The 27,985-nt window shown below is 48.8% G+C and overlaps 2 protein-coding genes across 12 annotated transcripts in view; both read left to right on the top strand.

The window, feature by feature from the left end:
• The window catches only part of LOC145338593 (uncharacterized), a 97,907-nt gene extending 97,181 nt beyond the window's left edge, over positions 1 to 726 (top strand). The window contains exon 19 of the mRNA XM_080182954.1: positions 587 to 726. Coding sequence (XP_080039080.1) covers positions 587 to 673 — 87 coding nt within the window. The 3' untranslated portion in view covers positions 674 to 726. The remainder of the gene's footprint in view (positions 1 to 586) is intronic.
• Positions 1 to 27,985, top strand: part of LOC145338595 (uromodulin-like) — a 113,263-nt gene that overhangs the window by 9,229 nt on the left and 76,049 nt on the right. Inside the window, exons 1-4 of one of the 11 annotated variants that reach the window (XM_080182958.1) lie at positions 3,490 to 6,039; positions 6,607 to 6,719; positions 20,056 to 20,105; positions 27,495 to 27,639. The exons of 1 other annotated variant lie outside the window; for it this stretch is intronic. In XM_080182958.1, coding sequence (XP_080039084.1) covers positions 20,072 to 20,105; positions 27,495 to 27,639 — 179 coding nt within the window. In that variant the 5' untranslated portion in view covers positions 3,490 to 6,039; positions 6,607 to 6,719; positions 20,056 to 20,071. Of the gene's footprint in view, positions 1 to 3,489; positions 6,040 to 6,283; positions 6,720 to 16,809; positions 17,119 to 20,055; positions 20,106 to 27,494; positions 27,640 to 27,985 lie in introns of those variants that run through there. 9 more of the 11 variants (XM_080182959.1, XM_080182965.1, XM_080182962.1 and 6 more) reach the window with 9 other exon arrangements.

Consider the following 27,985-nt stretch of genomic DNA (forward strand, 5'->3'; position numbering starts at 1 on the left):
CAGAGCTGGTATTGTTTGAACCGTGCATTGTGAGGACCGATTACACATTACAAAGGTTGGATAGACTAGCAGTGTCTAATTGGCATTGATTTGCCAATGCTGGTAGTATTTGTTAACCAGTTCTAGTTAGCAGTGATTATCCCTAAACAATTCACATTGCTAACTATTGCTAGTTCGGACTGATTAATCATCCCTGAAGCATTAACAATTTCTCATTTTCATTAACTAACCATTATCCACTATTAATATAGTTTAATCATGACTAGTTAGTCTTGTTTATCGATTTCCAGTGAGCAGTTTAGATGTTTTTTAGTCATTCATTTGCTATTCCTAGACATTACTGATGAACTGTTCTGAGTTGGTTTGAATGATTGCGTAGAGTCAGCATTACTGGGCCCTCACCAGTTGGCATTGGGGAGAGAGCATTGACAGGATTTTGCTCCCTCTGGTGTTACAGGGGATGGAGATTACCCTGTTTTTTTGGGCTCAGGGATGTTTTGGGAAAGTGAGTGGGAAGTGAGAGTGTGATTGTGTCGCAATGCCCTCAATAATGATTCCTTAATGTGAGATTCTCCTCTGTTCCCAGGTCCAAGATATGTTGAGACCGTATCTCCCCTGCAAGAAACTGGAGCTAACCAACTCTCAAGGAGAAAAGACGGCTCAGAATGAATAAAAGAAAGAGAAATGAAGAAGCAAAAAAATCCAGACTGTTGATGGGGATGCTGTGTGTGTGTGTGTTAGTGTGTGTGTGTTAGAGGCTGAGTCTGTTGGAGGCTGAGTGTTAGTGTGTGTGTGTTGGAGGCTGAGTGCGTTAGTGTGTGTGTGTTGGAGGCTGAGTGTGTTAGTGTGTGTGTGTTGGAGGCTGAGTGTGTTAGTGTGTGTGTGTTGGAGGCTGAGTGTGTTGGTGTGTGTTGGAGGCTGTGTGTGTGCGCGTTGGAGGCTGAGTGTGTTAGTGTGTGTGTGTTGGAGGCTGAGTGTGTGTGTGTGTGTTGGAGGCTGAGTGTGTTAGTGTGTGTGTGTCGGAGGCTGAGTGTGTTAGTGTGTGTGTGTGTTGGAGGCTGAGTGTGTGTGTGTGTGTCAGAGGCTGTGTGTGTGTGTCGGAGGCTGAGTGTGTTTGTGTGTCGGAGGCTGAGTGTGTGTGTGTGTGTGTCAGAGGCTGTGTGTGTGTGTTGGAGGCTGAGTGTGTGTGTGTCGGAGGCTGAGTGTGTGTGTGTCGGAGGCTGAGTGTGTTTGTGTGTCGGAGGCTGAGTGTGTGTGTGTGTCGGAGGCTGAGTGTGTGTGTGTGTCGGAGGCTGAGTGTGTGTGTGTGTGTCGGAGGCTGAGTGTGTGTGTGTGTCGGAGGCTGAGTGTGTGTGTGTGTCGGAGGCTGAGTGTGTGTGTGTGTGTTGGAGGCTGAGTGTGTGTGTGTGTCGGAGGCTGAGTGTGTGTGTGTGTCGGAGGCTGAGTGTGTGTGTGTGTCGGAGGCTGAGTGTGTGTGTGTGTCGGAGGCTGAGTGTGTGTGTGTGTCGGAGGCTGAGTGTGTGTGTGTGTGTGTGTGTGTGTTAATGTCCATTGCAAACGGATTCCTGAATGCCAGTAAAATAGCTTAAAACGGGGATTAAATTGGGATTATTTTGATATGTTGCAAGTTGATGAATATTGTGTGTTTGGGTTGTTTAATGGTGATGGGGATTCTTTGTTAAGGGCTTTTAAATGTGTTTTTTAAATCCTTTATTTGTGCGGGGCTAATGAAGTTTAAAGGGGGGATGAAGAGGTTTAAATGAGTTTAAAATGTTTTTAATTAGTTTTTTGAAATTATCTGTCCATATATCGGGTTCACAGATCTCTAAAGCAGTTTGAAAAGAGATTGAAGGGTTTATTCACTGTTACTAAATGGTCATAACATACCTTGAGTTGTTTGCAGGCTTGTTTTCAATGAGATTGCTTCCAAGGGAGAGTGAAACAGGGCTTTGAAGAGGTGTGTTGATTTGAGATTGGTGTATGTGTTATAATTGAGGTAAACTGGGAGAAGGCGCGTGATATAGCATGTAGCCCAGGGAGGAGATCGTTCTGCTTTCAGATTTAATCTGCCAGCAGTCAGTTTGACTGGAAGACAGTTCACTCAAGGTTTGCAAAGCTAGTTAATGACTCGTTCCAAAGAAGAATTTGTTACTTCAATCAACCGAGTGGACTTTTGTTTGCACAAACACTTCCTTGGAAAATCAGTTGATGGGGTCATGTGATAATATGGGTAATGTTCAGAGCAGGGTCTGCAGCAGAGGGAAGTAGATATTTTGGGAGTTTGGGAGTTGCTGAATTCAGAGGCATGTGCAGGCAGTTCTGCAAAACTCAGTCTTTGTCTCTCCCCAAAATCTCCCTCTGAAATCTTTAAGACTGTTCACACAACATGTAGCAAGTATGCCTGGTTTGCATATTAATGACAATTATTTGAAAGTGGTTTTGATCTCTGCCTGAATGGGTTTAATTTGGAACTGTACTGTCATCAACTTGAAGATAAAGTTCCTTTCATTTTTAAATATTGTTCAACTGTTAATTGTTGTGCTGCTTCATTTGTTAGAGCTTTGTTTAAACTTTGAATAAAGTTGGCTTTATGCTAAATTATCCTGAATTTTTCAGTGGAATTATTTCTGGGGTGAAACATCTTTTCTTCACGTTTATACCAAATGATCGGGGTCTAGTCTGACTTCCTAATGAAATTTGTGGTTCTGATAGAGTTCCCTAACACACGGCATATTATTTCATATCACGTATAGCGGGGAAGAGTGATAATACAATGATTATCATACAAATGGTGGCACAGTGGTTAGCTTTCCTGCCTCAGAGCACCAGGGACCTGGGTACAATTCCTGCCTCAGGTGACTGTTCGATGTTTGCACGTTCTCCCCGTGTCTGCATTGGAGTCCTCTGGGTGCCCCAGTTTTCCCCCACGCTCCAAAGTTGTGTGGATTGACCATGCTAAATTGCCCCTTGGTGTCCAAAGATGTGCAGGGTGGGTGTATTGTCCATGCTAAATTGTCCATTAGTGTCCAAAGATGTGCAGGTCGGGTGGTTGGCCATGCTAAATTGTCCATTAGTGTCCAAAGATGTGCAGGTCGGGTGGTTGGCCATGCTAAATTGTCCATTAGTGTCCAAAGATGTGCAGGTCGGGTGGTTGGCCATGCTAAATTGTCCATTAGTGTCCAAAGATGTGCAGGTCGGGTGGTTGGCCATGCTAAATTGTCCATTAGTGTCCAAAGATGTGCAGGTCGGGTGGTTGGCCATGCTAAATTGTCCATTAGTGTCCAAAGATGTGCAAGTTGTGTGGATTGGCCATGCTAAATTGCTCCTTATTGTCCATCTGTTTCATTGCTGAATGACTGGATTGAGGAACTTGATCTGCCAGGCCCCGCCCCCTCTTTCCCAGGCCCCGCCCCTCCTCCCCAGACCCCGCCCCCTCCTTGCCGACCCTCAGCCCAGCCGGTGGTGGCAGCAGCAGCGGGACTCCCGGGAGGCGGGCGGCCGGAGCGGGGCGCGGGGCCCTGGGCGGACAGACACCGCGGGGAGAGGCCGAGGCTTGGTGTGCGGCCTGCTCCTGCCTGGGGAAGGAGAGCAGCCCTTGTCCTTGGAGAAGGGAGAGTATTGAAGAGAGAGATTAGAAAAGACATGAATGAATCCGAGTGAAAATCCCTCAAAATTAACATTTACCCCAAACTTACCCCAAAATTTACCCCAAACTCACCCCAAATTTTACCTCAAATTTATCTCAATATTATCATTAGCCTCAATATCCTCCAATTTACCATAAGTTTCACCACAAATTTAACCTCAAAATGTAGGTCAAATGTAGCTCAAATTATCCCCTCAAATTTACCCCAAATCTGCCTCAAATTTAACATTATCCTCAAAATCCTATTTCACCACAAATTTATCCCAAATTCACCTCAAAGCTTTGCTGAAATTTAGCTCAAAATTTCTTCAAAATTTATCTTAACATTTTTCTCAGAATTTACCTCAAATTTATCTCAACATTTCAAAATGTGGCTCAAAATTTCTCTCAAAAGTTACCCCAAATTTACCTCAAAGCTCAAAAATATGCCCCCAAATTTATCCCAAACTTACTTCAAAATTTATCTCAACAGTTTTCTCAAAATTTGCCTTAAGCTGTGCCTCAAAATTTACCCCCAAATTTAGCTCCAAGGTTACCCCAAATTTACCTCAAACTCGGGTCAAATTTAGTCCAAAATAAACCCTCACATTTATCCCAAACTTCCTTCAAAATATACCTCAATGTTTTCTCAAAATTTACGTCAACATTTATCTCACAATTTACCTTAAAATTTGCTTCAAGTTTACCTCAGCCGATATCCAAAATACAGCTCGAAATTTATCGCAAGTGTACCCCATAATTTACCTCAAGACTTACCCAAATTTGCCTAAAAATTTGCCCAAAACCTGGCTCATAGTGTAGCTCAAAATTTGCACCTAAATTAACCCAAATTTTCCTCAAATATCACTCAAAATTTACCTCAAAATGTATCTCAAATTTATCTCAACATTTACCTCAAAATCTGCGTCAAATTTACCTCAAAATGTGGCTTAAAATTTCTCTCAAAGATTACCCCAAATTTACCTCAAAGCTCAAAAATATACCCCCAAATTTATCCCAAACTTACTTCACAATTTACCACAACATTTTTCTCAAAATTTACCTCTAAATGTGCCTCAAAATTTACCCCCAAATTTAGCTCAAAAAGTTACCCCAAATTTACCTCAAACTCAGATCAAATTGAGCCCAAAATAAACCCTCAAATTTATCTCAAACTTCCTTCAAAATACACCTCAACATTTTTCTCACAATTTACCTCAATTTACCTCGATGTTTATCTCATAATTTACCTCAAAATTTGCCTCAAGTTTACCTCAAACGTTACTCAAAATATAGCTCAAAATTTACCTCAAAATTTATGGCAAATCTACCCCATAATTTGCCTCAAGATTTACCCAAATGTACCTCAAAAATTGCCCAAAACCTGGCTCATAATGGAAATCAAATTTACTTCAAAATTTATTCTTAAATTAACCCAAATTTTCCTCAAACGTAGCTCAAAATTTACCTCGAAATATACCTCAAATTGAGCTCAAGGATTACCCTCAAATTTATCCCAAAATTTGCCTCAGAATTTCCCTCAGATTTAACTCAAACTTCAGGTAAATATCGGGCAAATTTTTGTCAAATGTCCGTCAAGTATATGTCAAATTTCGAGTCAACGTTCGGCAAATTTTGCTCAAGTTTAGCTCAGATTTCGGTCGAGTCCGGGATTGAAGTTCAATTTTCACTCCATCTGAATTTGTGTTTATCGATTGACGGATTTTTGTAAACTTGTCTCTCTCCTGTTCGTTCACACATTTGATCATCAGATTGACTTTATCCAAATGGCAGTTGTTCCGTTGTTTTACAGATTTATTATTAAGAGTCAAGTTATCTCAACTTGTGTGTAATATATCAGCGTACGTTCCCCACACTAATTTGTAGACAGGGGCATGTTCTCCACTCCACCTCCTGAAGTCCATGACAATCTCCTTCGTTTTGTTGACATTGAGGGAGAGATTATTTCACCGCACCAGTTCACCAGATTCTCTATCTGTTTCCTGTACTCCGCCTCATCATTGTTTGAGATTAATTTGACAATGAATAATTAATCAGTTTACGCTTTTAAAAGAATTGATGCAGTGGACACACTCACCCCAATATCAGAAAATCCCACCCAACGTCAACTGTCGACAGACCTGTGCGTGGCCTCACCACCCCCACCTCCCGCCCACTACAATTCCAATGGTGGGCGGGACGTGAAAAATCCCCCAACTAAATCAGATAATATCACGATTCTAAGTATTGATTATTAGTTCCAATCACAGGATAGTCTGAAGGAAATAATCCAAGCATTTTGTGATGGGCCTGAATTGGTAATTAATAATCTATGATTAACCTAAACAAAGAGCCCCTAATGAGTGAAAACCTACGTCAAATATGTTGTTCCAATGTGTGAAGAAACTCAGTTAGTAAGCATCAATTAAGAGCTTTCAATATTAACAAATAATTCATTAATTGCAGAGAAAATTATTGGAGTGAATGATTAATTTTAACACAAGCAGTTCCAGCAACTAAAATTCTTTACTCTGTATCTAACCCCGTGTTGTACCTGTCCTGGGAGTGTTTGATGGGGGGACAATGTAAAGGGAGCTTTACTCTGTATCTAACCCCGTGCTGTACCTGTCCTGGGAGTGTTTGATGGGGGGACACTGTAGAGGGAGCTTTAGTCTGTATCTAACCCCGTGCTGTACCTGTCCTGGGAGTGTTTGTTGGGGGAACAGTGTAGAGGGAGCTTTACTCTGTATCTAACTCTGTGCTGTACCTGTCCTGGGAGTGTTTGATGGGGACAGTGTAGAGGGAGCTTTACTCTGTATCTAACTCTGTGCTGTACCTGTCCTGGGAGTATTTGATGGGGGACAGTGTAGAGGGAGCTTTACTCTGTATCTAACCCCGTGCTGTACCTGTCCTGGGAGTGTTTGATGGGGGACAGTGTGCTGCCTGACTCACTCACTGCTTTACTCTGTCCGTGTTTCCAGAAGCTCCTCGCTGGCTGTGATGTCTGGAAAGTGGTTTGGATCGGTTCCAGTGAAGGCTCTGAATGGGGTACATGAAATTGGGACGGTCGGCAGTGTCTCCCACATGAGCACAAGTGAGTGTTGATGTTTATCTTTGCTTCAGTGTTGGCCATTCGGGGTTGGCTGAAATCTGCGAGGGGGGGTTTGGGGTGAGCAAGACCAATGAGTCGTCACAAGCTAAACCTGGCCAATGGCAGGAATGTGAAGCTCTGCCTGAAGAATAAAGAAATGCTGCTGTAATGATTCAGGTGTTTGTGGACAAAATGGCCGCTGTGAACATGTCCAAAATGGCTGCCGTGAACATGTCCAAAATGGCCATCGTGAACATGTCCAAAATGGCCACTGTGAACATGTCCAAAATGATCACTGAACATGTCCAAAATGGCCACCGTGAACATGTCCAAAATGATCACTGTGAACATGTCCAAAATGATCACTGTGAACATGTCCAAAATGATCACTGTGAACATGTCCAAAATGATCACTGTGAACATGTCCAAAATGATCACTGTGAACATGTCCAAAATGATCACTGTGAACATGTCCAAAATGATCACTGTGAACATGTCGAAAATGATCACTGAACATGTCCAAAATGGCCGCCGTGAACACGTCCAAAATGGCCGCCGTGAACACGTCCCAAATGGCCGCCGTGAACACGTCCAAAATGGCCGCCGTGAACACGTCCAAAATGGCCGATGTGGTTCTGTTCAGTTTTATGGACATTCAGAGGAATATTATTAATCGGTCTAATAATTCAGTACTGTGACACAGTCGCTGATGCCAATATTAACTCATCTCAGTCCTGTCTCAGCCCAGTTTCCCCATATCTGTTCCCCAGGTAGCCAGTGCCCTTGACAGGACTGGAAATATTCAGAGATGATATTGGGAGAGGTGATGGTCTCCTGGTATTATCGCTGGACTCTTCATCTGGAAACTCGGCTCATGTTCTGGGGGACCTGGGTTTGAATCCCACCACGGCAGGTGGTGGAATGTGAATTCAATAAAAAATATCTGGAATTAAGAATCTACTGATGAAACCATTGTCGATTGTGGTTAACACCGCTGTCTCACAGCGCCAGGGATCCGGGTTCAATTCCAGCCTCTGGTCGCTGTGTGTGTGTGCGGAGTCTGTACATCCTCCCCGTGTCTGTGTGGGTTTCCTCCCACACTCCCAGTGATGTGCGGGTTAGGTTGATTGGCCATAATAAATTGTCCCTGTGGTGTCAGGGGGACTAGCAGGGTAAATGCGAGGGGTTACAGGGATAGGGCCTGGGTGGGAGGTAGGTGAAGGCTTGATGGGCCAAATGGCCTCCTTCTGCACTGTAGGGATTCAACGATTGTTGGAAAAACCCATCACTAACCCACCTCACTGATGTCCTTTAGGGAAGGAAATCTGCTGTCCTTACCTGGTCTGTCCTACATGTGACTCCAGAGCCACAGCAATGTGGGTGACTCTCCAAGGGACAGCTAGGGAGGGTCAATAAATGCTGTCCAGACAGCAACGCCCGTGTCCCACAAATGAATAAGAATATATGTATATATATCTGACACGTATGTTGATGGGTCAGTGTTGGGCAAGGATCTATCAGTGTAAGGCCCTCCCACTCCCTCACCCCACTCTGCACGGTTTTGTCCAGGGATAACTCACCCCTTGGTGATACCTGACTTTAACATTTCACAGCAGAATCATTGTAAATATTGTGTTTGTGATTCCTAAAAGCGGAATCGTTGTAGCCCGAGTCCCATCCCAATGTACGGATTAGAGTCAGGAGGAGGCCACTCTGCCCCCCGGGCCCTGCTCCCCCATTCCATATAATCCCGACTGATTCGATTGTATCCTCAAACCCCCACGTTCCCACCTCACCGCCCCTCCTGATATCCTTTCACCCCCCCACCCCTCGCTAACCCAGAATCTATCCACCTCTGCCTCAAACACACTCAAAGACTCTGCCCCGTCCCCCACACCCACTGCCTTCTGAGGCAGAGATTCCCAGAGACTCAGCACCCTCGGAGAGAAAGAAATTCTTCCCTCATCTCCCTCTTCAATCACCCCCACTGCTCCCTCATTTTCACACAGCCATTATTCTCCCCATTTGTTTGGTGTGTTTTTTGGGGAGAATCTGGAATTGAGCCTTGCCGTTCCCGACCGTATTGTTAATGAGTGAACAGCAGGCAGTGTTTGGGATGTTGGTGTCTGTTCAGGTTCCATCTTCTGAACCTAGGTGCGCGCGTGCGCGCAGGCATATACACACACAGACCGTCCCAGCTGTCTCTCCCTCTCTCTCTCTCATCTCTGTAGTTTGCATCTCTTGCTGGGTGCGGTCCTTTGGATGTTCTGAGCTGGGCCCTGTTATGAACAGCCTATTGTTTCTCACTCTTGTCATATTTTTTCCAACACAACTTCCTCCTCTTATTTATAAACTTGCTGAAATTGCCAATTCTCCCCGGATTGAAGCAGAGAGACTAGGAGCAGGAGTAGGTCTCGGAGCGTGCTCTGCCAATCAATATGATCATGGCTGTCCCTCTCTCTCCACGCCACACTCCTACTCTCTCTCCCATCGCTCTCTTTTGCACATTCAGAGTCAAGAAATCTACCCATTTCCTTCTTCAATATATATTCAGTGATTTGACCTCCACTGTGTTCTGTGGTGAAGAATTCCACAGGTTCACCACCCTCTGAGTGAAGAAATGTCTCCTCATCTCTGTCCCTAATGGTCTCCCCTGTATCCTGAGACTGTGACTCATCTCCAGTGAGAGAGAACCTAACCATCTCCTCCCTTGACAGTCAATGGTGTTACCAGCGCTGAATCCCCTCGTCCACTATTGATATCCTGGGAGTTACCAGAAACTGAACTGGGTCCCAGCCATATAAATACTGTGGCTACCAGAGCAGGACAGAGGCTGGGAATCCTGCAGAGAGTAACTCACCTCCTGACTCCCGCCTCCCCAAAGCCTGTCCCACCATCTACAAGGACCCAAGTCAGGAATGTGATGGGATACTCTCCACTTGCCTGGATGAAGGCAGCTCCCAACAATACTCAAGAAAGCTGGACACCATCGAGGACAAAGCAGCCCGCTTGATTGGCATCACATTCACAAAGGGGGGAACGGTAGCACAGTGGTTAACACTGCTGTCTCACAGTGCCAGGAGCCCCAGCTCAGTTTCTGGCCTTGGATAGCTGTCTGTGTGGACTCTGCACATTCTCCCCATGTCTGCATGGGTTTGCTCCGGGTGCTCAGGTTTTCTTCCAAAGTCTAAAGATGTGCGGGTTAGGTGGATTGGCCTTGATAAATTGCCACATAGTGTCAGGGGAACTAGCTAGTGTAAATACATGGGGTTACAGGGATAGGACACATGGCATTGTGGTTAGTGCAGTCTCTATGGGCTGAATGGCGTCCTGTAGTGCAGGGATTCTATGATTTAGGGTGACACGGTAGCACAGTGGTTAGCACCTCTGCTTCGCAGCTCCAGGGTCCTGGCTCGGGTCACTGTCTATGTGGAGTTTGCACGTTCTCCTCATGTCTGTGTGGGTTTCCTTCGGGTGCTCCGGTTTCCTCCCGCAGTCCAAAGATGTGCGGATTAGGTTGATTGGCCTTGCTAAGAAATTGCCCCTTAGTATCCAGGGATGCGTAGGTTAGAGGGATTAGTGGGTGTAATATGGAGGGATATGGGGGTAGGGCCTGGGTGGGATTGTGTTTGTTGCAGACTCGATGGGCCAAAGGGCCTCTTTCTGCACTGTAGTGTCTGTGATTCTATGATTCTGTAATCCACTCCCTCCATCAGTAGCAGCAGTGTGTACCATCTACAAGACGCACTGCAACAACTCACCGAAGATCCTTAGCAAACAACTTCCAAACCCATAAGAACATAACAAATAGGAGCAGGAGTAGGCCATCTAGCCCTTCGAGCCTGCCCCGCCATTCAATAAGATCATGGCTGATCTGAAGTGGATCAGTTCCACTTTCCCGCTTTCTCCCCATAACCCTTAATCCCCTTGCCTATCAAAAACCTATCTACCCGTGTCTTAAATATACCACATACCACATGCCTCTACCACATCAACGGGCAGAGAATTCCAGAGATTCACCACCGTTTGAGAGAAGAACTTCCTCCTCAACTCTGTTCTAAACTGCTCCCCCCTTATCTTGAGGCTGTGCCCTCTAGTCCTGCTGTCCTTTCTGAGCGGGAAGAATCTCTCTACCTCTACCCTATCCATCCCATTCGTTATCTTGTAAGTCTCTGTAGGATCCCCCCTCAGCCTTCTAAATTCCAACGAGTACAAACCCAGTCTATTCAGCCTCTCTTCATAGTTCAACCCCCTCATCTCCGGTATCAGCCTAGTGAACCTCCTCTGCACTCCCTCCAAGGCCAAAATATCCTTGCGCAAGTACGGCGACCAAAACTGCACACAGTACTCCAGCTGCAGCCTCACCAGTACCCTGTACAGTTGCAGCAAGACCTCCCTGCTTTGACATTCAATCCCCCTCGCTATGAAGGCCAGCATCCCATTCGCCTTCCTGATCACCTGCTACACCTGCAGACTGGGTTTTTGCGACTCATGCACAAGGACCCCCAGGTCCCTGTGCACCGTAGCATGCTGCAGCTTTTCGCCCTTTAAATAGTAATCCCTCCTACTATTATTTCTGCCAAAGTGGATAACCTCACACTTGCTAATATTGTACTCCATCTGCCAGGTCCTCGCCCACTCGCTTAGCCTATCTAGATCCCTCTGCAGACTTTCCACACCCTCCGCACAATTTGCCTTTCCACTTATCTTTGTGTCGTCAGCAAATTTCAACACCCAACACTCAGCCCCCTCCTCCAAATCATCTATATAAATGGTAAACTTCCATCCCGAAGGGCCGCAGATACATGGGGAACACCACTATTCTCCCCATTTGTTTGTTTGGTTTTTTTGGGGGGGAGAATCTAGAATTCAGTCTTGCCATATTGTTAATGAGTGAACAACAGGCAGTGTTTGGGATGTTGGTGTCTGCTCAGGTTCCATCTTCTGAACGCGCATGCGCGTGCACACACACACACACACACACACACACACACACACACACATATATAGCTCTGTCCCAGCTCTGTCTGTCTCTCTCTCTCTGTCCTCTCTTTAATTTGCATCTCTCACTGGGTGCAGTCCTTTGGATGTTCTGAGCTGGGCCCTGCTATGAACAGCTTATTGTTCCTAATTATGGGGGATTTCAATCTACATATTGATTGGTTGACCCATGTTGGACGCGGTGGGCTCGAGGAGGAGTTCTTGGAATGCTGCCGGGATAGTTTCCTTGAACAGTGTGTGTTGGAGCCGACGAGGCAGCGAGCTATCTTGGATCTGGTGTTATTTAATGAGGCGGGTAGAATTAGGGACCTTGTGGTGAAGGATCCTCTTGGGAAGAGTGATCATTGTATGGTGAAGTTTCTGTTGCAGATGGAGGAGGAGAAAGTGGGTTCCTGGACACGCGTCCTTTGTTTGAACAGAGGGGAGTACGGTAGGATGAGTGAAGAATTGGCGAATATGGACTGGGGGAGCGCGTTGGAAAGTAGGTCTGCTGAGGAGCAGTGGAGGATCTTTAAGGAGATCTTTCTTGGTGCTCAGCAGAAATTTATTCCGATGGTCAAAAAGGACCGTAGGAGGAGAGGTAATAAGCCGTGGATAACGAAGGAGGTGAAGGAAAGTGTTAAACTAAAAGCGGAGGCGTTTAGAGTAGCTAAGAGTAGTGGGCGAGAAGAGGATTGGGAGAGGTTTAAATGTCAACAAAGATTGACAAAGAATTTGATAAAGAAGAGTAGGAGAAACTATGAAGCTGGGCTAGCGCTTAATATAAAAAAGGATAGCAAGAGTTTTTATAAATATATAAAAAGGAAGAGGCTGGCTAGGGTGAACGTTGGACCCTTAGAGGATGAGAAGGGGGACTTAGTGGTAGGGGATGGGGATATGGCTGAGGTCTTGATTAACTTTTTTGTTTCGGTCTTCATGGAGGAGAGCGTGAATAATTTGCCGGGTGTTAGAGATGGAAAGGTGGTAGGACTGGAGGGTCTCAATGACATTACTGTTACTTGAGAGGCGGTGCTTGACAGACTGGAGGGGCTGATTGTGGACAAGTCCCCAGGACCGGATGGAATGCATCCAAGGGTTCTGAAAGAAATGGCGGAGGTGATAGTGGATGCCTTGGTGGTTATTTTCCAGATGTCGCTGGATTCCGGGGAAGTGCCGGAAGATTGGAAAACGGCTAATGTTAAGCCGTTGTTTAAGAAGGGTGGCAGGCAAAAGGCAGGGAATTATAGGCCGGTTAGTTTAACGTCTGTTGTAGGTAAAATGTTAGAATCCGTCATCAAGGAGGAAATGGCGAGGCATCTTGAGGGGAATTGCTTGATAGAGCAGACGCAGCACGGTTTCGTTAAAGGGGAGTCGTGTCTGACAAATTTACTGGAGTTCTATGAGGATGTGTCTAGGGCGGTGGATAAAGGAGAGCCGGTAGATGTGGTCTTTCTTGATTTTCAGAAGGCGTTTGACAAGGTACCTCACAAGAGGTTATTGCAGAAGGTCAGGGGACATGGAGTTGGGGGTAGGGTGTTAGCGTGGATAGAGGATTGGTTGTCAAATAGGAGGCAGAGAGTGGGGATCAATGGGTGCTATTCGGATTGGCAGTTGGTGACTAGTGGAGTGCCCCAGGGGTCAGTGCTGGGGCCTCAGCTATTTACCATTTATATAGATGATCTGGAGGAGGGAACCGAGTGTATGGTGTCGAAATTTGCTGATGACACCAAGATTGGTGGAACGGCAAATTGCGCAGAGGGTGTGGAGAGTCTACAGAAGGATCTAGATAGGCTGGGCGAATGGGCCAGGAACTGGCAAATGGAATTTAATGTTGGCAAGTGCGAGGTGGTCCACTTTGGTAGGAATAATGGTAGGAAGCATTATTACTTACGTGGCGAAAAACTGCAGCAGGCGACGGTGCAGAGGGACCTCGGGGTCCTTGTGCATGAGTCGCAAAAACCCAGCCTGCAGGTGCAGCAGGTGGTCAGGAACGCAAATGGGATGCTGGCCTTCATAGCGAGGGGGATTGAATATAAAAGTAGGGAGGTCTTGCTGCAGCTGTATAGGGCATTGGTGAGGCCGCAGCTGGAGTACTGTGTGCAGTTTTGGGCGCCGTACTTACGCAAGGATGTTTTGGCCTTGGAGGGAGTGCAGAGGAGGTTTACTAGGCTGATGCCGGAGTTGAGGGGGTTGAGCTATGAGGAGAGGCTGAATAAACTAGACTTGTACTCGTTAGAGTTTAGAAGAATGAGGGGAGATCTCATTGAGACGTATAAGATGATGAATGGGATGGATAGGATAGAGGTGGAGAGACTCCTCCCGCTGAGAAAGGACAGTAGGACTAGGGGCACAGCCTCAAGATAAAGGGGGGGGTGGTTTAGAACGGAGTTGAGGAAGAACTTCTTCACTCAAAGGGTGGTGAATCTCTGGAATTCTCTGCCCGTTGAAGTGGTGGAGGCTACCTCGCTAAATATTTTTAAGACGCGGGTTGATGGGTTTTTGATAAGCGAGGGGATTAAGGGTTATGGGGAGAGGGCAGGAATGTGGAACTGAGCCACGACAGATCAGCCATGATCTTATTGAATGGCGGGGCAGGCTCGAGGGGCTAGTTGGCCTACTCCTGCTCCTATTTCTTATGTTCTTATAACTCCCTCCTTTTATTTATAAACTTGCTGAAATTGCCACCTCTCCCTGGATAGAAGCAGAGAGACTAGGAGCAGGAGTAGGAGTCGGAGCTGATCATGGCTGTCCCTCCCTCTCCACGCCACACTCCCACTCTCTCCCCTCTCCCTTCCATCACGTGCCCTGTTGACATCACGCTAATTGTGATCTTGGTGTATAAGTGCACAGGTCCCGAAAGGCAGCAGATCGAGCAGACACGGTTGTAAAGAATACATATGGAATACCCCCTTCATTGGCAGAGGTATAGGATGTAAAAGGAAGGAGATAACGTTAGAATGTCGGCCACAACTGGAATATTGTGTGCAGTTCTGGTCACCACATCACAATATGGATGTGCCAGTGTTGGACTGGGGTAAACACAGTAAAAAGTCTGACAACATCAGGTTTTAATCCAACCAATTTATTTGATAGTAAACTCACAAGCTTTCGAGGGGACTCCCTCTTCGTCAGGTGAATGGAGAGTTCTGGCCTCGGACAGAGCATATAAAGCACAGACAGTTTAGAGCTTACTGTTTAGAATGCGAATCTTTACACCTAACCTGCTGTTCAAGTCCTAAAGTGGCCGACAATGTGTGTGGAAGGAGCACTGATCACAGGTTAAAGAGATGTGTATTGTCTCCAGACAGCACAGTGAGTGAGGTTTTGCAAACCCAGGCAAGTCACGGGGGTTACAGATAGCGCGACATGAACCCGAGATCCCTGTTGAGACCGTCCTCATGTGTGTGGAACTTGGCTATCAGTCTCTGCTCAGCAACTCTGTGCTGTCGTGTGTCGTGAAGGCCGCCTTGGAGAACGCTCACCCGAAGGTCAGAGGCTGAATGCCCGTGACCACTGAAGTGTTCGCCAACAGGAAGGGAACAGTCTTGCCTGGTGATTGTCGAGCGAAGTTCATTCATCCATTGTCGTAGCGTCTGCATGGTCTCCCCAGTGTACCATCTGTACATTTGCACTATCTGTAACCCCCCGTGACTTGCCTGGGTTTGCAAAACCTCACTCACTGTGCTGTCTGGAGACAATACACATCTCTTTAACCTGTGATCAGTGCTCCTTCCACACACATTGTCGGCCACTTTAGGACTTGAACAGCAGGTTAGGTGTAAAGATTCGCATTCTAATCAGTAATCTCTAAGCTGTCTGTGCTTTATATGCTCTGTCCGAGGCCAGAACTCTCCATTCACCTGACGAAGAGGGAGTCCCCTCGAAAGCTTGTGGGTTTACTATCAAATAAATCGGTTGGACTAAAACCTGGTGTTGTCAGACTTTTCACCACATCACAGGCAGGATGTAACTGTTCTGGAGAGAGAGAGGGTGCAGAGGAGGTTCACAAGAATGTTGCCAGGGATGGAAAAGTGTAGCTGCAAGGAGAGATTGGATAGATTGTGGTTATTTTCCTTGGAACAAAGAAGGTTGAGGGGGTGACTTGATAGAGGTGTACAGAATTATGATGGGAAGAGGTGGAATGGGCAGGATAAAATTGATTCCCTTGGTGGAGAATTCTAGATGTGGAGATGCCGGCGTTGGATTGAGGTAAACACAGTAAGAAGTCTCACAACATCAGTTTCAAGTCCAATAGGTTTATTTGGTAGTGAACGTGACGAGCTTTCGGAGGGCTGCTCCTTCTTCAGGTAAGTGCAGCTCTGAAAGCTTGTGGTGTTTACTACGAAATAAACCTGTTGGACTTTAACCTGGTGTTGTGAGACTTCTTACATGGAGAATTCTAGAACCAGGGGACATAGATTCAGGATAAGTGACAGACGGTGTAGAGGGGACATGAGGAAGAACTTTTTTTATGCAGAGAGCTGTGGAATTCAGTGCCAGAGTTGGTGTGGAGGCAGAGACCCTAAACTCTTTTAATAAGCCCCTGGATCTGCACCTTAAGTGTTGTGAGCTCCAGGGCTGTGGGCCAGGTGCAGGAAGGTGGGATTAGAAAGGGCACCTGGATGTCCACGGGCTGACATGGACAAGATGGGCCTGAATGGCCTCGTTCTGTGCTGTAACTTTCCGATGGTTCTAATGGGAGCGATATATCCTGTCAGCAGTCTCTATCTAACACTGGGTAGGTTACAGTTACAATATATAAAGACTGATGCCCCAATACAGACCCTAAAGGACAGCACGGTGGCAGAGTGGGTTAACGCTGCTGCTTCACGGTGCCAGGGATGTGGGTTCAATTCCCGGCCTTGGGTCACCGTCTGTGCAGAGTCTGCACATTCTCCCCATTTCTGCATGAGTTTCCTCCCACAGTCTGAAAGACGTGCTGGTTAGGGTGCATCGGCCGTGCTAAATTCTCCCTCAGTGTAACCCGAACAGGTGCCGGAGTGTGGTGACTAGGGGATTTTTCACAGCAACTTCATTGCGGTGTTAATGTGTGACGCCAATAAACAAACTAAATTTAAAATGCTCCCACCCTTCCCTAACCCACTCTTCGTTCTGGACAAGTTATGTAACAAAAGCAAAGCCTCTCCCTTTGTTTATTAAGGATACAGGAGAACACATCACCTTTCACTGGGACAATTTGCATGGATATTAAATACCGTTGATGAATGTTATTCTTCCATCTAACTGGAGTTAACGTCAGTCGCCAGGCCGATGTGGGGGTGGGTGCGGCGTTTGGAGGTGTTTTAACTCAGTCCGAAACCTCTCCCAAACATATCGCGCCGGAGACGGAGGAGGAAGCAGATAAACTGAACCCCCCACTGCCTCTGGCCCAGCGACACCTCCTTTGGTGGTAAGCCATTGGGTATGAATGGACTTTTCCAGTGAGTTCAGGGATGTGTGAGTTGTGGTGAGCTGTGTCTAGAGGGAACAGTAATGGAGCTGTGTTAGGATATCAGGAAAGTGACTGTGTACTGAGAGTGTAGAGAGTTTGCTGTTTGTGGTGATTAATGATCTAGATGTGAATGTGGAGGGGGGCGTGTTACGATCAGTAAGTATGATTCTGATTTGATTTATTATTGTCACATGTAATACAGTGAAAAGTATTGTTTCTTCCATGCTATACAGACAAAGCATACCGTTCATAGAGAAGGAAAGGAGAGGGTGCAGAATGTAATGTTACAGTCACAGCTAGGGTGTAGAGAAAGATCAACTTGATGTAAGGTAGGTCCATTCAAAAGTCTGACAGCAGCAGGGAAGAAGCTGTTCTTGAGTTGTTCGGTACGTGACCTCAGACTTCTGTATCTTTTTCCCGACAGAGGAAGGTGGAAGAGAGAATATCCGGGATGTGTTGGGGGGGGGGTTTGGAGTCCTTGATTATGCCGGCTGCTTTTCCCCGAGGCAGCGGGAAGTGTAGACCGTTAATGGATGGGAGGCTGGTTTGCGTGATGGAACTGAGCTACATTAATGCCCTGGGGGTGCGTGTCCATCTGTCCCTGAAGGCAGCAGGACAGAGAGATAAGGCGGTGAGGAAGGAATATGGGGACACTTGCCTTTATTAGCTGAGGCAGAGAATACAAGAGCAGGGAGGTTACGATGGGAGCTGTATAAAAGGCTGGTGAGGCCACAGTTAGAGTATTGTGTGCAATTCTGGTCGCCACGCGATAGGAAGGCTGTGATGGCACGAGCCAGACAGAGAGAGAGAGACAGACAGACAGACAGAGAGACAGAAGAGAGAGACAGAGAAGAGAGCGACAGAGAGGGAGAAAGAGAGAAAGACAGACAGACAGAGGGTGCAGCGGAGAGTGACCAGGCTGTTTCGTGGGCTGGAGTGTCTGAGCTATGGAGAAAGGCTGGTTAGGCTGAGGTTGTTTTCCTCAGGGCAGAGAAGGCTGAGGGGGAGGGGGAGGGGGCCTGATCGAGGTGTACAAAACCATGAGGGACATAGATCGGGTAGAGAGGATGAAACTGCTCCCCCCCTGAATAGAAGTGTCAGTAACCTGGAGGGGGGACAGAAGTTTAAGGGACTGGAGATTGGGAGGCTGGTGGGTATCTGGATCTCGCTGCTTGGAAGGGTTTGAGAGGTAACCTTCCCTCCACCTGCAGAGCTTTCCCCTGCCTCCCTCTATCCCCACACCCCCACTTCTTGCTTTCAGACAACCACACAACCTCAAACAGACCATTGTTCGCAGCAAACTACCCAGCCTTCAGGAGAACAGTGACCACAATACCACACAACTCTGCCACAGCAACCTCTGCAAGACATGCCGGATCATCGACATGGATACCATCATCACACGTGAGAATACCATCCACCAGGTACATGGTAAATACTCTTGCAACTCGGCCAACATTGTCTACCTGATACGTTGCAAGAAAGGATGTCCCGAAGCATGGTACACTGGGGAGACCATGCAGACGCTACGACAACGGATGAATGAACATCGCTCGACAGTCACCAGGCAAGACTGTTCCCTTCCTGTTGGCAAACACTTCAGTGGTCACGGGCATTCAGCCTCTGACCTTCGGGTAAGCATTCTCCAAGGCAGCCTTCACGACACACGACAGCGCAGAGTCGCTGAACAGAGACTGATAGCCAAGTTCCGCACACATGGGGACGGTCTCAACAGGGATCTTGGGTTCATGTCGCACTATCTGTAACCCCCGTGACTTGCCTGGGTTTGCAAAACCTCACTTACTGTACTGTCTGGAGACAATACACATCTCTTTAAACTGTGATCAGTGCTCCTTCCACTCACATTGTCAGCCACTTCAGGTCTTGAACAGCAGGTTAGGTGTAAGGATTCGCATTCTAATCAGTAATCTCTAAACTGTCTGTGCTTTATATGCTCTGTCTGAGGCCAGAACTCTCCATTCACCTGACGAAGGGGCTAACCCCGAAAGCTTGTGAGTATATTATCAAATAAATAGGTTGGACTGAAACCTAGTGTTGTCAGACTTTTTACTGTGTTTATGCCAGTCCAACGCCGGCATACCCACATCATCCCTTCCCCCCAACATGGAACACAATCCCTCTCAGGTCCAGTCCTTAATGCCCCTATCCCTCAGTCCTCACTCCCTCACACCCTCACTCCCCGCTCCCTCGGCCCCCCGCTCCCTCAGGCCCCATATCCTCAGGCACTGTCCCTCAGGCCTCACCACCTTGGCATTGCCAGGGTGTCTGGTTGGCAGTCCCGTGGTGCCAGGCAGGCCTCTGATCACTCTGGCGACGCCATCTGATCAGGACCTCGCTGGGGGGGACTTGAGATGATCCTAAAGCGGGTCTGCGTTGCCCTGGGTGGTGTCGAATTTTCCTGACTGTTTTTGGAGTCAAACCGATCCGGGCAAGTGGAGAGAATATTCCATCACATTCCTGACCTGTGTCCACATCAGGCCAATGTTATCCCCAAAGATGTTGAGGCTGGGGGATTCAGTGATGGTAACATCATTGAATGTTAAGGGGCAGTGGGGAGTTGAGAGTGTCTCTTACTGGTGATGGTCATCGCCTGGCCTTTTTGTGGTGGGAAAGTGGTACCTGACAGACCCCTCACGGGTTACTCAAGGGGGCTTTGGGGGGAATTGAGTGCAGAACCAGGGAAGGATTGAATCAGGGAGGCTGTGGGACAGGAGGTGGGGCTCACCTCGGTCTATAGAGGACCCAGTAAGAGCTCACCTCCTCTAACTTTAGAAACAGGCTGATCTCTTGCAGGCACTCACTGTTTAATACTGGCTCCGTATCCCCGCACCCTTCCCCGTATCCTCTTAACTCTCTCTAATATGAATCCTGTCTTTGCCTCTGCAGAATCTCAGCCAGCGAGATGAGGAGCCTGCTGCTGATTCTGGGCTTCCTGAGTGAGTCCTGTTGTCAAACTGCGCTGTGTTAATGAGCCCTGTCATATATTTAAGTGTTTGCATGATTGCTTTAGGATCACATAGAACATAGAACACTACAGCACAAACAGGCCCTTCGGCCCACAAGTTGCGCCGACCACATCACCTACCAACCTACAGACCTATCTATAACCCTCAATCTCATTAAACCCCATATACTCATCCAGAAGTCTTTTAAAAGACCCCAGCGAGTTCGCCTCCACCACCACTGACGGCAGCCGATTCCATTCACTCACCACCCTCTGAGTGAAAAACTTACCCCTAACATCACTTCTGATCACATGATTTGATGGCAACGTCGTTAGGGTGTTGCACAGGCTGTTGCTTTACCTACAATCGTACTCTGTGCAGAGGGCATCACTTTTATGGAAGCACAGAATGCCAACAGTGCACAACAAGGCCATTCAGCCCATCGATTATGTGTACACCCCAAAAGAGCACACTCAGCCCACACCGAATCTTATCCCTGCAACCCTGCGCGTTTATTGTATGTCAGGGTGGCACGGTAGCACAGTGGTTAGCACTGCTGCTTCACAGCTCCAGGGACCTGGGTTGGGTCACTGTCTGTGTGGGGTTTGCACATTCTCCTCGTGTCTGCATGGGTTTCCTCCGGGTGCTCCGGTTTCCTCCCACAGTCCAATGATGTGTGGGTTAGCTTGATTGGCCACGCTAAAAAATTGTCACTTAGTGTCCTGGGATGCTTAGGTTAGAGGGATTAGCGGGTAAAATGTGTAAGGATATAGGGGTAGGGCCTGGGTGGGATTCTGGTAGGTGCAGACTCGATGGGCCGAAGGGCCTCTTTCTGCATGGTGGGGTTCTATGAATCCCCCTAACCTGCACATCTTTGGACACTAAGGGACAATTTAGCATGGCCAACCCACATTATCACATCTTTGGACACTAAGAGACAATTTAGCATGGCCAATCCACTTAGTCTGCACATGTTTGGACAGTTAGCATTAATTTAGCATGGCTAATGCACCTAACCTTCATATCTTTCGACACTAAGGGACAACTTAGCATGGCCAATCCACCTAACCAGCACTTTGTTGGATAAGAAACATAACTTTTCACTATGTGAATACATGTGACAATAATAAATTAAATTAAATCAAATTAAATTTAGCATGGCCAATCCACCCAACCTGCACATCTTTGGACAGTAAGGGGCAATTTAGCATGGCTAATCCACTTAACCTACAAATCTTTTTATCTTCATTGAATGGGGATGTTTTACTCCAATTGTCCAGGGTGTTGGTGAGGACAGACCTGGAGTATTATGTGCAGTTTTGGTATCCTTATCTGAGGAAGGATGTCCTTGTTACAGAGGGACCACAGCGAAGGTTTTCCAGGCTGATTCCTGGGATGGCAGGTCTGTCATGAGGAGAGACTAAGTCGATTAGGATTAAAATCACAGGAGTTTAGAAAGTGAGAGAGGATCTCATAGAAACTTATAAACTTCTAACAGGGTAGATTCAGAAAGAATGTTCTCGATGGTGGGGGGAGCCCAGAACTCGGGGGTCACAGTTTAAGGATAAGGGGTAAACCTTTTCGGACTGAGGTGAAGAGAAATTTCTTCACCCAGAGGGTGGTGAATGTGTGGAATTCACTCCCACAGAAAGTAGTTGAGGCTGAACTGCTGTGTGATTTTGAGAAGAAATTAGATATTCTTCTTGGGGCTAAAGGGATCGAGAGATACGGTGGGGGGAAGGAGGAAGAATCAGGATATTGAATTTGATGATCAGCCATAATCAAAATGAATGGTGGGTCAGGTTGAAAGGGCCGAATGGCCTCCTCCTGCTTCTAGTTTCTGTGTTTCTATGTTTAGCATGAACTATACTTTATATTAACATTAAACATGTCTCTGTCTCTCAGTCACTGACTCGTGTGTCAATCACACCGTCCTGAACGATACCTGGAGAAGCGCAGATTGCCGAGAGACTGAGTGTACCAGCAGCTCGATGATGTGTGATGATGATCTCTGTGCAGGATGGTACCGGTTTAAAAGGTAAAGAGCCCAATAAACTGGACATTTCCCAATAAACTGGGCACACCAGGAGGAACGTGCAAGTGTAGACACAGTAGGTTAGGGAGATTGGCCGTGCTAAATTGTCCCTTTGTGTCCAAAGATGTGCAGGTTAGGGAGATTGGCCATGCTAAATTGTCCCTTTGTGTCCAAAGATGTGCAGGTTAGGTAGATTGACTATGCTAAATTGCCACTTTGTGTCCAAAGATGTAAAAGTTAGATGGATTAACCACATTAAATTGCCCCTTAGTGTCCAAGAATGTCTAGGCTGGTGACTGAAGAGACCGCAAAGATCAGTGTTAATTTGACCTGATTTATTTTTTCACGTGTATGAACATATGGTGAAAAGTGTGTTTTTTGCTTGCTATGCGGACAAAGCATACTGATCACAGAGAAGGAAAGGAGAGGATGCAGAATGTAATGTTACAGTCGCAGCTAGGGTGTAGAGAAAGATCAACTTAGTGCAAGGTAGGTCCATTCAGAAGTCTGACAGCAGCAGGGAAGAAGCTGTTCTTGAATTGGTTGGTACGTGAACTCAGACTTTTGTATCTTTTTCCCGAAGGAAGTAGGTGAAAGAGAGAATGTCCGACGTAAGTGGGGTCCTTGATTATGCCAGCTGCTTTTCCCCGAGGCAGCGGGAAGTGTAGACAGGGTCAATGGATGGGAGGATGGTTTGCGTGATGGACTGCGCGACATTGACAACCTTCTGTAGTTCCTTGCGGTCTTGAGTTATGAGTGCGGGAGGGGAGTGGGGAGCAGCAATCAGTCAAGCTCTCTCCATCATGGTGTGAATAGTTGTTGGTTACAACGATGTGGCCTGTGGGGCCATTTCAGAGTCATCCAGGGTGGGGTGGGTGGGTGTGTGTGTGTGTGTGTGTGTGTGGGTGGGTGGGTGGGTGGAACCATCTGCAGGTCAGACTGAGTAAGCATGGCAGATTTCCTTCCCTCGAGTGAACCAGTCGCGTTCTTATGGACACTGTCGATGATTCCCCCATCACCATTACTATGAGCAACTTAACTTTCCAGAATTGAGACTTTCTAAATGTCCTGTTCTTATTACTTCTTTTACAATGGAGTTGATCAATGTCTCCACAACAGACCCAATAGGCCGACAGCTTGCTACATCTTACCTGCCTCCCCCCTTGAATCAGGGCGCTATGTTCACATTTTTCTAACCCACTGGAACCATTCCCACATCCAGGGAATTTCGGAATGTTGTCAACAATGGATCCGCTGTCCCCAACACCATTTCCATGAAGATGCCAGGATGTTGGCCATCAGGCCCTGAGGACTTGTCTGCCTTCAATCCCAATAGTTGACTCAGTACGTTTTCCCGAGTGACGATGATGGTTCTCTAATTCTTTGTTATTTGTGTCTGAGCCACACATTAAGAACAGGAGTTTACCAGCGCAACGTGGTGTTAGGCTGTTTGTCCCGGGAATACAGTGAAAGTTTATTTATTAGTGTCACAAGTAGGCTTACATTAACACCACAGTGAAGTTACTGTGAAAATCCCCTAGTTGCCACACTCCACGCCTGTTCGGGTTGCACTGAGGGAGAATTTAGCACAGGCAGTGCACCCTAACCAGCACGTCTTTCAGACTGGGAGGAAACTGGAGCACCGGGAGGAAACCCACGCAGACACGGGGAGAACATGCAGACTGTCAACACGGTTACACAGTGGTTAGCAGTGCTGCTTCACAGTGCCAGGGACCTGGGTTCGATTCCCAGCTTGGATCACAGTCTGTGTGCGTTTCCTCCGGGTGCTCCGGTTTCCTCCCACAGTCTGAAAGACGTGCTGGTTAGGGTGGATTGACCAGAACAGACACCGGACTGTGGCGACGAGAGGAATTTCAGAGTAACTTCATTGCAGTGTTAAATGTGAGCCTTGTGAATAATAAATAATACACGTTAATAAACTTTAGACTCTGCACAGACAGTGACCCCCAAGGCTAAGAATCGAACCCTGGTCCCTGGTGCTGTGAGGGCAGCAGTGCTAACCCACTGTGCCACCCAATGCCATTCACGAGAGAATTCCAGGATTTTGACACAGGGCCTGTGAAGGAACCGATGATGTATTTCCAAGTCAGGATGGTGAGTGGCTCGGAGTGAAACCTGCAGCTGGTGCTTTCCCATGTATCTGCCACCCTTGTCCTTCTGTGATGTGGAGTTGGACCGAGGTGGGCACAGTATAGACAACGACACATATATGCTGTGTTTGTGAAACCCCGCTCTCCGCTCGCCTGATGAAGGAGCAGTGCTCCGAAATCTCGAGATTCCAGACAAACCTGTTGGACTTTAACCTGGTGTTGTGAGACTTCTTATTTGTCCTTCTGAATGGAAGTGGTCATGGGTTTGGAAGGGGCTGACGAAGGATCTTTGGTGAATTGCTGCGGTGCATCTTGTAGATGGTACACACTGCTGTAACTGAGCGTCGGTGAAGGAGGGAGTGGATGTGGTGCCAATCAAGTGGGAGGGGGCTGCTTTGTCCTGGATGGTGTCGAGCTTCTCAAGTGTTGTTGGGAGCTGCACTCTTCCAGGCAAGTGGGGAGTAGGGACAGGGAGGACTGAATGTCGCTCATTCTCAGCTGTATCACTCTGTAATTCTCTGATTCTGTGATTGTTGTTCCAGTTCTGGAGGATGGAAGATTCCAGAGACTCAGATCGCACATACACACTGCAACACATATCGTCCGGGCTGGTTAAACGGTAAGTCAGACTTTACAGTATCAGATTTACTCTCACTGTCCAGCACTGTTCACATCGCTTACACTCTCCAATATTTATACACCTCATTTCAGGATCACATCCCACCCTGGAACAGGGGGAAGGAAACCGGACAGTTTGTTTTAACTGGGATGGGAATCTCTGCAGCTGGAAGCGAGAGATAAAGATTAAAAACTGCAGCAGTTACTTTGTCGATGAGCTGAAACCGACACCAGGCTGTGACGCTGCTTATTGCACAGGTACATTGCTGTTCCAAAATGACCCAGGAGGGTGAGACTGGATATACCGGGACACTGATGCACCCAGTGACTGAGGGGGAGAGAGACGGAGCGACTGAGGGGGAGAGGGACGGAGCGGCTGAGGGGGAGCGGGACGGAGCGGCTGAGGGGGAGAGGGACGGAGCGGCTGAGGGGGAGAGGGACGGAGCGGCTGAGGGGGAGCGGGACGGAGCGGCTGAGGGGGAGAGGGACGGAGCGGCTGAGGGGGAGAGGGACGGAGCGGCTGAGGGGGAGAGGGACGGAGCGGCTGAGGGGGAGAGGGACGGAGCGGCTGAGGGGGAGAGGGACGGAGCGGCTGAGGGGGAGAGGGACGGAGCGGCTGAGGGGGAGAGGGACGGAGCGGCTGAGGGGGAGAGGGACGGAGCGGCTGAGGGGGAGAGGGACGGAGCGGCTGAGGGGGAGCGGGACGGAGCGGCTGAGGGGGAGAGGGACGGAGCGGCTGAGGGGGAGAGGGACGGAGCGGCTGAGGGGGAGAGGGACGGAGCGGCTGAGGGGGAGAGGGACGGAGCGGCTGAGGGGGAGAGGGACGGAGCGGCTGAGGGGGAGAGGGACGGAGCGGCTGAGGGGGAGAGGGACGGAGCGGCTGAGGGGGAGAGGGACGGAGCGGCTGAGGGGGAGAGGGACGGAGCGGCTGAGGGGAATGGATGGGGATGGAGCGGCTGAGGGGAATGGATGGGGACGGAGCGGCTGAGGGGAATGGTGTGCAGTGAGTGAGTGGGGTGTCGTGAGCGAGGGGAGTGGGATGCAGTGAGCGAGGGGAGTGGGATGCAGTGAGCGAGGGGAGTGGGATGCAGTGAGCGAGGGGAGTGGGATGCAGTGAGCGAGGGGAGTGGGTTGTTGTGAGCGAGGGGAGTGGGTTGTTGTGAGCGAGGGGAGTGAGGTGCAGTGAGCGAGGGGAGTGGGGTGCAGTGAGCGAGGGGAGTGGGGTGCAGTGAGCGAGGGGAGTGGGGTGCAGTGAGCGAGGGGAGTGGGGTGCAGTGAGCGAGGGGAGTGGGGTGCAGTGAGCGAGGGGAGTGGGGTGCAGTGAGCGAGGGGAGTGGGGTGCAGTGAGCGAGGGGAGTGGGGTGCAGTGAGCGAGGGGAGTGGGGTGCAGTGAGCGAGGGGAGTGGGGTGCAGTGAGCGAGGGGAGTGGGGTGCAGTGAGCGAGGGGAGTGGGGTGCAGTGAGCGAGGGGAGTGGGGTGCAGTGAGCGAGGGGAGTGGGGTGCAGTGAGCGAGGGGAGTGGGGTGCAGTGAGCGAGGGGAGTGGGGTGCAGTGAGCGAGGGGAGTGGGGTGCAGTGAGCGAGGGGAGTGGGGTGCAGTGAGCGAGGGGAGTGGGGTGCAGTGAGCGAGGGGAGTGGGGTGCAGTGAGCGAGGGGAGTGGGGTGCAGTGAGCGAGGGGAGTGGGGTGCAGTGAGCGAGGGGAGTGGGGTGCAGTGAGCGAGGGGAGTGGGGTGCAGTGAGCGAGGGGAGTGGGTTGTTGTGAGCGAGGGGAGTGGGGTGCAGTGAGCGAGGGGAGTGGGGTGCAGTGAGCGAGGGGAGTGGGGTGCAGTGAGCGAGGGGAGCGGGGTGCAGTGAGCGAGGGGAGCGGGGTGCAGTGAGCGAGGGGAGCGGGGTGCAGTGAGCGAGGGGAGCGGGGTGCAGTGAGCGAGGGGAGCGGGGTGCAGTGAGCGAGGGGAGCGGGGTGCAGTGAGCGAGGGGAGCGGGGTGCAGTGAGCGAGGGGAGCGGGGTGCAGTGAGCGAGGGGAGCGGGGTGCAGTGAGCGAGGGGAGCGGGGTGCAGTGAGCGAGGGGAGCGGGGTGCAGTGAGCGAGGGGAGCGGGGTGCAGTGACCGAGGGGAGTGGGGTGTAACCTCGGCACTTTCGGCCTTTCCAGATTCCAGTCGAACTCCCTTGCGAATCCCTCGATTGAACCTGCCTCCCCCACACTGTCAGACAGCTCACTGCACACCCCAACCACTCACCATGTGAAAACATTTCTCCCCGTGTCCCCATCGATTCCCTGACCTATCCTCGTCAATCTGCCTGTCCCCCTCTCGTTCTCAACTTACCACCTCAATGGTAATCATTTCTCCCTCTTGGCCCTGCCCCAGACATTCCACCCTCCTTATCATGAGCCCTCGGATCAAGTCTCCCCTCTGCCTTCACCTCTTCCCCATGGAGAGCACTGTCCCTGAATTTCTCCAATCTCCCCACATCACTGAGATTCCTCCATCCCCGACACCTTCTCCTGCATTGAGATTGCTGTTGTCTTAACGAGGGGGACATGGGCTCGACACATATCTCCGTGTGACATTGACTGTACTTTATCTATTAACGTTAAACGTCTCTCTGTCACTCAGAGCCAAACTCAGCGCTTACTGACCCGTGTGTAGATCACACGGTGCTGAACCAGCCCTGGAGAAGCAGCGATTGTACTGGGACAGAGTGTGTGGGACAGGTGCAGTGTGACAAGGATCTTGTCTACGGATGGTACAGGTTCAACAGGTAAGGTGTAGGGACACACCCAGCCCAACCAGCTGAGAGTGTGGGTGTTAGTTGCAGGTAAGGCGATGATGGGTGGGGTTTTCTGTCCTGTCCACTGTCTCGATCGTCCATCCTGCCATACGGCCAGTGGATGTTCAGCTGGATCCCACAGTGGGTCCCACTCTGACGGTGGCAGACAGTGCCAGCCCGTGTTACTGAAGCACTACCAGTGAGATTGTAAATGTCAGACTGGGACATGTGACTTGCCTGATGTCCTTTTTCTCTTCTGAGTTCAAACAGTGAGGGAAGGTGGAATTGAAAAGCTGTTTAATTAAAGGCACTCGGACAGTGTCACTCAAGTAAAGAT

Source organism: Carcharhinus amblyrhynchos, unplaced genomic scaffold, assembly GCF_965287045.1.
Source record: "Carcharhinus amblyrhynchos unplaced genomic scaffold, sCarAmb.v2.hapA chromosome_104, whole genome shotgun sequence".
NCBI classification, from domain to species: Eukaryota; Metazoa; Chordata; class Chondrichthyes; order Carcharhiniformes; family Carcharhinidae; genus Carcharhinus; species Carcharhinus amblyrhynchos.